General features: G+C 29.5%; 1 protein-coding gene across 1 annotated transcript; it reads left to right on the top strand.

Moving 5' to 3' along the window:
- Positions 1-6,262: 6,262 nt before the first annotated feature.
- On the top strand, positions 6,263-9,020 carry LOC136987430 (gastrula zinc finger protein XlCGF7.1-like). The gene is made up of 3 exons (XM_067285165.1): positions 6,263-6,431; positions 8,323-8,657; positions 8,955-9,020. Exons 1-3 carry the CDS (start codon positions 6,263-6,265, stop codon positions 9,018-9,020), a joined length of 570 nt encoding a protein of 189 aa, XP_067141266.1.
- Positions 9,021-12,153: the final 3,133 nt, after the last annotated feature.

Raw genomic sequence — 12,153 nt, 5'->3', positions numbered from 1 at the left:
ATTCACGCTTTAGTCAAGCCTTTCGAAGGATTAACCTTTAACACATTATCAAGTGGGGCTAAATTAATCGATTGGGTTTTTGTTTATTGAAGAATTTATGGAAGTATCCATAGAAGAAATGTTCGATTGTATTTAACGTTTATTTTGTATAAATATAACTACCAATCTACTTTGTTTCCGCGCTTAAATTATTTAGACCATTAATTAGTTATAAGGTAAAAGTTGAAGATCAATAAGAATTATCTGATTTTTTGTGTTTGTCTAAAACGAAAAATTTAACATTTTTCCACTTAAATGGATTTGAAAATCCAAATGCATATTAATGTTTGATATCAAATAATGCTTGTACAAAAATAATTTATTGTGATATTTCATATAAACTTAACATACAGTACGTTCTCTTCACACTTCTTTTATTTGTGAAAAACAAAATACTTTCACACATACAAGTCTTGATGTGTTCAAAAGAAAGTATGTAGACAATAATAGCCTTAAGCTGACTAATTACGCAAGTCATCTTTCTCTGTCATCGTGTGATTTACAGTAACAAATGGATAAAGAAAATAACAATTTGCGTATACGAATGCATCGGTTATTGAAAGATAGATTACCAAAATTTGGTTAAAATCAACTACAAGCAATTCGAATCCAACTAATTTATAGTATTATGCCTAAATTGCAAGAACTGAATCCAATATTTTATCGATTATTCGGCATAAGTTATACGACTGATAATCAACATCTATAGTATATAACACGGTATTACATTTCTGCTTTTTATTAAATCGATTTTATATTAATTTATTAATTATTTTTGCGAGAGGCTTATAGTACGTTCGCTTGCTACAATACTTAAATTACATTTTCACAAAGGAATTTTAGATAAATTCATATTTTTCGAAAATAATATCTTTAATAGTGTGTAGGTGAAAGCAGTTATTCTGTTTGAATATCAGAATTTAAGCAAACTTGGCCTTTCATTTACGTCTGAAAAATAAATTTGGAAAGTTAGCTTAAATCTCCTGATTCATCATGACTTAAACAGGTATTAAAAGATCATAGTAAAAAACAACTTAAGTGTTGTTTTTATTATTCGAAGCCTACACAAATAGCTCTTGTTTTTTTAAAGCACATCTTAAAACAATATTGTTCCCGAAAAAATGTCTTATGTTGTTTTTTCGATACTTTTATAATTTTATTTCGTAAAGCAAAACTTTATGCAATTTTTTAATTTATGTATAAAAAAGGAGAGAAAAGGGTGTTGCATATTGGTTAGTTGGTATAGCCCAATTTTTTGGATCAATGGTTAATATAGTCATACAGGCTATAGCTGCGCAATTCAAAACGTGCAATAAACATGAAAATTGAAGAATAAAGAAGCAACACGTAATATTTAGTACTATGAGTGAATTGTCCATGTCTTATTTGTAGTTGAATATCTCACTCGAAACAGTGAAATATCTAAAAGTATGAAATAATATAACAATGACGATTATATGTTACATAAATAATAAAATTAAGATGGAATCATTAATATGTCTAGTAACATTTATGGCTTTCACAAAGCGAATAAAAATTTTGGCTGATCAAATATATTAAATGAACAATATTTTGTTACGTACAAAATTAAAATTACGAAATTTAAAACTATGTAATTCTAGAATAATTCAGGCATTATTATACCCACGAACTCGACATGTATAAGTCCCTATCTAATTTATTTTTTTAAATTTCTTTTATAAGAGGAAATAATTAAGTTAAATATTTAAGTTTTATACAAATTCAAAAATCAAATACATCAATCAAGTAATAATGTTTTCTGATGTAAATAGGCATAAAAATGAAAATCATAAATATTTGATGAATACTTCGTTATTTTAAAATTTTTAAAGAATAAACAATCTAAGTAATGACGGATAACTTTGGAAAATTGAAAATATGCAACATTATATTGTCTCTCTGTTATTAACACAAATTCTTTAATAGAACAGAAGGCAATCGAGCAGTTAATGTCCAAATTCAATTATTTTTAAATAAGTGTAAGCCTCGTGTGTTAACGGTCGATTCTTTGAAAGGCTTAACTAAGCAACGAATCAACATTAGTCACAAAAATGTTGATTGAGTAGGTACAATGAGTCAAGTTCACGTGACTTCAGCGATAGTATTTAAAATAGGCTGACACTTCAGTAGGATTATTTCTCGTTTTTCTCAAGAGAGTTCCTTGCAACGAAGTACTCAGGTATGTTTGAATGCATTTATTATTATAAGTACACTTATAACTTAATTAAAAGCAAGTATTTAGTTATAACAAATTACAAATTCTATATTTAAAATGTACTTTTGATAAAAGGTAATAAGAATATTAATATTAAATTTAATAACATTAATAGAGTAGTAACCATTGTCTTACTTTATTGCACTAAAATATGGCGGGCGCTTAAGGTTTATTTCTTTAACATAATAAAATAATCGTAAATATCTTCTAGAAAATTGTATTGTTTATAATTAAAATAATATAACAAGCTAAGGGAATGCCTTATTTTAGAACAAAGTGAAGAAAAATACTTCTTTTCTAACTAGAAACTCGTCTTGAGTCTAAATAAAAATTGCCAGCGAAGTTTACTTTATATTCAAAGTATTGAGCAGAATTTCGATTTATTTCGAAGATTTATTTATAAACTATAGTTTATAAATTTATTTATAAAATTTACTAAATATTTTTATTTACGTTAAAAACTGATCGACATAATATTTTTCTTCCCCGTAGAATATCAAATTATGTATGCGCAAGGCGGTTTTTATCCTGTTACCACAGTGTCAATTCCACGGTTATGTACACTGATTCCAGCAAGTGAAGGGTTTCAAAATTCATGGTATATATTCCTACTTTTGTATGAAAATAATGTCATTTGATTTGTACGTTAAAATAACTGAAAATTTTTTATTGCGTTATTATAGTTAATACCGTGGGAAAACATTTGTCTAATAATATAGGCTAAACGTAAACTAATGTATAAGTATGCCCAGTATCGAATATTTGATATTTTGAATACCTAAAAATTAATGAACCGAAATGAACAAACCATCTGCTCTATAGAAATAGAAACTAAAGTCTCTGTCACGTGTCAGCTAATTTAACAAAGCACATGCTTTGTTAAATTAGCTGAGCACATGTTTTTCACTTGAGACAAAACTTTTGTTATATGTGATCAGACGTAAGCCATTCTGTTCCAGAATTTTATATTTAACGAATAACCGTATCTGCTTTCTAATATAGATGTCTTTATATTAAAATTTCGAGTTCTGGTATCATCTTATCTTTAGTATGAATTTGAAGATTGACAATGAATCATTATTTGAAAAATTATTATTATTTATCCAGAAAAAAACAGAGTTAACGTACTTAAATTATGTATTTGCTATAATAATTTGATAATCTTGAAGCTTATCAGAAATAATTTTAAATAATTTTCGAATTAGAGAGAATTCGACAAGATCATTTCCTTACTTTCTTGAAATAAAGGCTAAAATTGAATTTTCGAATTAGTAATAATTTTATAGAAACAAAAGAAATAATTTAAAAACAAATCTAACAGATTAGAGATTCCATTTGTCTATAATGAAATTAACAAATATTTTGCTTGTTAATTTCGTTTTTGTTTTCACGTAAGCTAAACTGAATGATTATATATTAACTAGGTTTAAGTTATATGAATACATACATATTACGCATAAAAATTGTATTTATATAACACAATAAAATTACTTTTAGTTATAGATAATTATCATCAGAAATAGAATACATGAATAATTATTTTATACAACAACTTTTTATACAAATACTAACTTTCAGGCATCATTTTAATTACTTGTCGTCACCTCGACCCTTGATAACCTAACAATTGCCAATTCGAAGAATGCTAGAGCAGTCTACCGAATCGGTGAAAAAGGGAGTCCAGGAACAACCTCTGGATCTAACTTCGTCCAGAGAGGAAGTCATTCATGGATACGACGCTCGCATCATCCGAAGCTGAAAATATTAATAAAAATACCATTCAAAATATTTTACCGTATCACTCCTTGCCAATCAAGAAACGTTATCGCGATTACTGTACAGAAGAAGAATCCAAAGAAAATATTATTGTGCAAGGTAAGTCAATTGTTTGATATACGTTAAATAATAATAAAACAAAGTAAATAAATGAAATTATAATTTAGTCAAAGCAGGAAAAATGTGCTAAATACATTTCTTATTTCAAATTATTAATAATCTCAAAGATACGGAATTAATACGAATAAATTAGAAACTGAAATTTTCTATCATTCGTATTTAAAATAATTATTTTTCAAATTTAAATTTTAAAATCCAAGCTTTTTTTGAATTTTATCTTTAGAGTAAAATAGATAATATTTTAAATTATTTATTAAATTTAATCAAATAAGTATATTAGATCAAGTACAGGTATATTAGATTTTAAGTTCGGTTCGTTTGGTATATCGCTCTGTTTGCAATTATCGTGCCATTTGTTTCAAAATTTATAAATTTTTCGTTTGTACGAATATAAAATATCAACTGTTCGCGAAATTTACTTTTCAATGAGATTGTGTGCGATCTTGATGCCATTGGCAATTTACGCTGGAAAGATGTTAATTGTCCAGCAGTTTACATCAATTGTAAAGAGTCTAGAACAACTTTGATAATGTAGTGTTTGAATGTAGTGTAATAATTATGTGCAATGTGTGAAGATAAACAATTGTTGTTTATTGAATTTTATTGAACATTATTATTTCTTATATTCAGTAATATTTAAAATGCTAAGTACAAATCTGTTTTCGGCTATTTTCATTGTTACACAAGCAGATAAGTGTTGATGATACGTAAAAAGTGAATGCGTGAGAGGTCGCATTCACGACACTCTAATTTCATATTATAATCGCTAAACAGATTATTATGATTCGCAAATAGAAGTTTTATAACTTACATTCTTTAAAAGTACAGAATTATGATAAATTACAGTCATTTTTAATAAACACTTTTTCCAGATATGAATCAGAAATCCTGTCACTGCTGCAAGACGACGTTTAAAAGATATGAGAAAACTCAGCAGTCATCTAAGGAGGGACAAAATTAAGAGTAGTGGCAGGTATCGTTGCCTAACATGCCAGTAAAACTTTGTACAGAAATCAACTTTAGACAACCACAGAAAGATTCATTTAAAAGGGAAGCCTCATATGTGTACTAGGTGCAATGGAAGTTTTTCTGATCCTTCTACATTAAAGAAACACGAAAGGACCTATACTCGAGAGAAACCTTACAAGTGCACTAGCTGCAACATAGGTTTCTCTCAAAGCGGAAATATGTGAAGACATGAGCAGGGCATGTCTTACTATACAAACAGGTAATTATTAATTTATTGGGCCATTATTAACGTTTTTTCAAAATAATTACGAATCAGTATTAATATATTTTCTGAATTAAATAAGTTTTATAACTTATATTCTTTAAAAATACAGAAATATGATAAATTACAGTCATTTTTAATAAACACTTTTTCCAGATATGAATCAGAAATCCTGTCACTGCTGCAAGACGACGTTTAAAAGATATGAGAAAACTCAGCAGTCATCTAAGGAGGGACAAAATTAAGAGTAGTGGCAGGTATCGTTGCCTAACATGCCAGTAAAACTTTGTACAGAAATCAACTTTAGACAACCACAGAAAGATTCATTTAAAAGGGAAGCCTCATATGTGTACTAGGTGCAATGGAAGTTTTTCTGATCCTTCTACATTAAAGAAACACGAAAGGACCTATACTCGAGAGAAACCTTACAAGTGCACTAGCTGCAACATAGGTTTCTCTCAAAGCGGAAATATGTGAAGACATGAGCAGGGCATGTCTTACTATACAAACAGGTAATTATTAATTTATTGGGCCATTATTAACGTTTTTTCAAAATAATTACGAATCAGTATTAATATATTTTCTGAATTAAATAAGTTTTATAACTTATATTCTTTAAAAATACAGAAATATGATAAATTACAGTCATTTTTAATAAACACTTTTTCCAGATATGAATCAGAAATCCTGTCACTGCTGCAAGACGACGTTTAAAAGATATGAGAAAACTCAGCAGTCATCTAAGGAGGGACAAAATTAAGAGTAGTGGCAGGTATCGTTGCCTAACATGCCAGTAAAACTTTGTACAGAAATCAACTTTAGACAACCACAGAAAGATTCATTTAAAAGGGAAGCCTCATATGTGTACTAGGTGCAATGGAAGTTTTTCTGATCCTTCTACATTAAAGAAACACGAAAGGACTTATACTCGAGAGAAACCTTACAAGTGCACTAGCTGCAACAGAGGTTTCTCTCAAAGTGGAAATATGTTAACACATATGAGCTGGGCATGTCTTAATGTACAAACAGGTAATTATTAATTTATTGAGCCATTACTAACGTTTCTTGGGAATAATTACGAATCAGTATTAATATATTTTCTGAATTAAATAAGTATAAACATTCTTAAATATAATTTCCTAGAGAGAAAAACAATGCAGTCAATCATTTGTATTTTATAATAAATGACATCATCATAATCATTTTATATATTTGTCTAATTCTATATAAAAAATTGTTCGTGACAAATTTTAATGTCTTAAAATATTTCTCACATTTTTTTTTCAATTGGGAAGAGTTCAAGAAGATGAAGTATTTTATCGGTCAACGAAAAGTAATTTGACTTTACTGTGATTCATGATGAAATTCTTTGTAAAATAGGGCTGGCGGAAAAAGAAATCTTATATTTTTAATTGTGAAGGGATTGTCACCTGTGGACATTTTAGACTGTTTTACATAATTTGGCAGAGGCGTAGCCTCTAAAGAAAGGTCGTCTCTGCTGTGGAGAATAGTTTGTTCCTGGTGATTGGACATGGCGAGTAAAGAAGATATTTTTATTATTTGTTTACGTGTTTTTACATTAATACTGTATTTCCGCCAGCCCTATTTTACAAAAAAAATGTATATCATTACAGTTTGTGAGGCAAAACGTAAGAATGCGGGAACGAGTTGAATTTTCTGACGCCGAATGATGTCAATATTAGAAATTTACTTATTTTATGTCTTCTCACTTCACGTTCGATTTTGGTGAAACTATACTTTTAATAACTTATATGTTGTATAAATAAATATATAAAAACAACGTTTAACAAGAATTACTCTGTTTCCGTTTATTCGTCCGTCGTTCGCTCCAGATGACAGTCCAATTTCACAATCACGGAGGAGACCTTTCCTTAGAGGCTACTGCCTCCGGAATAAAATGCAAAACAGTCAACTAGTCTTCTATACTTAAATTGTAATTTGTGAAAGTGGCGATAGCCCAGAGGACGCTAGTTGACTGTTTTGCATTTTATTCCGGAGGCAGTAGCCTCTAAGGAAAGGTCGCCTCCGTGATTGTGAAATTGGACTGTCATCTGGAGCGAACGACGGACGAATAAACGGAAACAGAGTAATTCTTGTTAAACGTTGTTTTTATATATTTATTTATACAATGTATTACCGTCGGCCATGTTTTTTATATTTTTTACTTAACTTATATGTTGTAAACTTTATAGTTAAAATTTTATAATATATTTTGTAGAAACGTAAGTTATGTCAAGATTGTCGCTAATTGAACGGTTAGGTCATAGTTTGCTTTACACGACAAATGAATGATTCAAATATTGCTTTGTTATGGATAATTCGTTTTATCAAAACAAATACTTTCTGTAGAAGTATCGGATAATATTTTTTGAAAATTTTTTTCATAAAATAATTAGTGTGTGATGATTATAACGAACAGATTTGTTTATAATCCCGAAGTTCATTTCCTGTTAAAACTTTAAAATGAACTTATCATTTTTATTCTTCGAATTTCTAATTACAAGAGACTTGTAATTAGACTAAAGCTAATTACACATTTTTAAACTTAATGAGCATCTTCGTTACTATCGCTATATTAATTACGTAGACCTATAATAATTTCCTTTGATTCCGTTCTCTTACATGTGTTACCTAGCTACAAATTTTAATCAATTAATTGGTGTTAATACTTAGTTTATTTAGATATGTTAAATGTTACCTATTTTATTTATTTATTAAAATCTTTGTTTATAAAACTTTCTTATTTCTTGTTCCTATCGCAATACAGATTAATTTACAAATATTAATAATATAAAGGCCATCTATCGCTTGTGTGTGTTTGTGAATTTGGTATAAACAAGAAAATACAATAATTATTTTAAATATTTTTTTAAATTCATGGTTTAAAAACTTTTTCCAGATATGTATCAGATATCCTGTCACTGCTGCAAGAAAGCGTTTAAAGATGTGAAAAAACTCAACAGTCATCTAAGGAGGGAAGAAATTAAGAGTAGTGTCAAGTATCGTTGCCTAACATGCCAGAAAAACTTTGTACAAAAATCGGCATTAGACAACCACAGAAAAATTCATTTAAAAGTGAAGCCTCATACATGTACTAGGTGCAATAGAAGTTTTTCTGATCCTTCTACATTAAAGAAACACGAAAGGACTCATACGCGAGAGAAACCTTACAAGTGCACTAGATGCAACAGAGGTTTCTCTCAGAGCGGAAATATGTTAAGACATATGAGGACGGTATGTCTTAATGTGCAAACAGGTAATTAATAATTTATTCAGCCATTATTAACGTTTGTTTAAAATTATTACGAGTCGGTATTAATATATTTTCTAAATAAAATAAGTATAAACATTCATAAATATAATTTCCTGAAGAGAAAAAAACAATACAATCGCCGTTCATTCAAAAATATCTATCTAAAATATAAATGATTATTATTATAATAATCATTTTATATATTTGCTTAATTCTTTGTGAAAATTGTTCGTGACGAATTTTAATATCTTAAAATATTTCTCACATCTTTTTTCCAGTTGGCAAGAGTTCAAGAAGATGAAGTATTTTATCGCTCAACGAAGAGTACTTTGACTTTAGTGTGATTTTAACGGGAATAAATTATAATCTGTACATAATTCCTACAGTAACTTCAAAAAAGTTGTTTTAATCATTTAATTTTTGTAAATAATATATGTATATTTTTATAAATCTAAATCTATAAATGAAAATGGTTTTGTTTGTTTGCTAAACACTCCTAGACCATTCGACCAATTGCTACGAAACTCGGCAGTTACGCTCACATACTCCTAACTTAATGTTGTTCATTCCACCATAATATATTTATTTAATTGCTACATATGAATTAATTTCTGACTACATTCATTTGCTCGTTTTACATGTAGCGCCATCTATTGACAGGAAAGTTTAAAAAATAGTAAATATAATTCATACAAAAATGGACATAATTTAAAAAACAAGAAAAAAAAAATATTATTGTCGCAGTGATTAAGTAAATAATATATCTCGAAGTAGATACGCTATATCATTAACTTCAACCTTTTCCGCAACAGTTCATTTATTGTAACTTGAAAACTAATAATTGTTAGTTTTTAGGTAATTAGATGTATCGTGTTTATTCTAATGAGTACCTTTTTTTTTTATCTTTCTCTCCCCGATTCTTGGACAATGGGATAGAGCTAACGATTTGCTATGAATTATAAATATTCTGGTTTTGTTTTTATGTACAATGAGGCTACTCGGAGTTCTAAATTAATTATATTTTATTGACAGTATTCGTGTATTTGTTTTATTAAATAAAAGAAATGCACGAATATTTCCAATAAAATAGAATTCACTTAGTTATAACTTATAATTTACTGGCTTTCATTGTTTCTAGGAGTGCCTATACCTTTTCGTTTTAGACGGATCGATCTGAAACGAAAAGTAGTTGAAAGATCAGTCTTTGTCATGTGATACAGATCGCTTTTGTCGTGTATTTTAATTGGCGGAAAGTATACAAGTAGGAGAGAATTGTATTTACTCAGTGAATAAACTTGCGCATAAAACGGCAAAATGGAAGGGTGCACGCCATGCATTCTTGCTGTACAATCTCACAAAATTGTCTCTTAATATTTAGTTTCTCATCTCAGTTTATCGGATATTTTAATAATGATGTTTTTACTTACTATTTATAAGTTTTACTGTCAAATTAAAAGATATTTAAACATATTTCTTTGCTCTCAACTATAAGCTTGATTTTAACCGCCATCTTTAATTTTTTGATTCGATTCAAACGATCCTACCAACAGCGCGAACTAGTGCCATCTGACGTTCGAGTAGAATACTAACACCGCAGACTATGTAGTCTTAACAGTGGCGTGCCGTGACATTTCATGATAGGGAAGCTGTGTTTCTGTAAGAAGCCGACTTCCAGGGGCAATCAGTTAATCGCGCGTCAATGATGGTTTAAGTCCATTCGTATTCGTTTGTTCGATAATCTAGTGAAAACTGTCAACTTCTAAATGTATTTTTAATATCACAATTACATTCCGAATCGCTAGCCACGATATAAGGGCTAAAATTAAAAATAAATTTATAAAAACTTACTTAGTGAAATAAAATGTGTGGTGGATGTACATACCTGGTACAAAATATTCTTCAATTGTATGAATATACTTTTAAAGAAAATTATAATTAAATATAGTTTTGTGAAGAAACGTACATAAAAATAACATAAAATCTCAAAACAATCCACTTATGTCATATTTGGTATTATAATGGATGGAATCAGAGTAGGTTGCATGGCACGTAGACTGCCAAATCCCGAGGGTGCCGATACTGGCCAATGTCAAATGCCTCTTTCGTCGCATCACTAGTATACTACAAAGGACGCGACAGGGTTGTTGTAAATTTTAAACGTTTCTCGCCATCGCTGTAAAAATCTAAATATGCTAAACTTAATAGATTCTCCGTCGTTTGTTTTTTAACTAATTCGTTTTAGGGCCAGGTGTCGACGGAAATTTCCAAAATTTACTTTTCAGTCACTCTCATTGAACTGGAAAAATTTCTGTCTTTATTACATTTAATATTACAACGAAATCAGTCCCCACTGTACTCGGCTAGAGATTGGTTCGGTTAAGCTTCGGTTAAATAGAATTCCGCCTCTTTCAGCAGGGTTTTATGTCCCTAATTTCCTAATCTCTTAATTATTTAACTACTTCTTAAGTAGAAATAAGTCGAAACCGGTTACTTTGTACTTGAATATTTGTAGTCTCGGGAAAGAAGTGCAAAGACAAACTTTTATGACAACGGATATATAAATCGTAAATTTAAGGAAAATAAATTCTAGATCTTTTTCTGTACACGTTTTTTCCTACATCACCTTATAGATGGACATACAAAATCGTAATAAAGCTGGTTTATTATTGAAATCCGTAAGTAATATAAGATGGGAAAGCGGAATAAAAATATCAAATATTTTAATGGGATTTTTAAAACTCCTGTCAACTACACAGAACTATCATAAAAACATACCAGTAAATTTCTATCGGTTGGGTTAAGTTATAAATCTACTCGCGATTCACATAATGGGGCGAGGGCGGCCAAATATCTAGCAGGCAGGCGGCTAACAGCCCAGAACCGATCCGAGATAGAATCATTGGAAGCGTTATATGTGTGTAGCGTCCACCAGCTAAACCGGGGTGAGGTTGGTGCTCTGTAAAGCGCATGCGCGAATGAGTATAATCTGGCTGCTTGGAAGCTGACCCGGTTTCGACAATACAGTGCTTCCATTCTGCCACTAATATTCGAATATACAATAGCAATCTTATCGTTTTTTTCACATGTAGTATAGAAATTAGTAGTAAGATACATAATGCAATTATAATAAAATATTAATTTTAATTATTGAATTTTGTAATGACAGCTGCATAATATGATGAACTGATAAAAGTCTCTTTAATCCGAAAAATTGTTTTAAACGGTAGACTATCTTACAGCTTATACAGGCTATAAACTCTGTTATTGTTTCACTACAGATGCATTTCGGTCCAGTGTTTTCCTCCTGTTCCTCTTCAGTGCTACAAAATAAATTTATTTACTTAACAAACAACGCCAGTAGAAGACATTATAAAAAAATTGTAGTATAAAAAATGGATATGACAAACAGGCTAATAACCCTTACTAAAAGAGTAGAGATGTTAGAACATGATATATACTATTGAAACTATTTCAAGT

This window comes from Centruroides vittatus, unplaced genomic scaffold, assembly GCF_030686945.1.
Source record: "Centruroides vittatus isolate TY-2023 unplaced genomic scaffold, ASM3068694v2 scaffold_2003, whole genome shotgun sequence".
NCBI classification, from domain to species: Eukaryota; Metazoa; Arthropoda; class Arachnida; order Scorpiones; family Buthidae; genus Centruroides; species Centruroides vittatus.
This window is presented reverse-complemented; position numbering and strand designations above follow the sequence as displayed.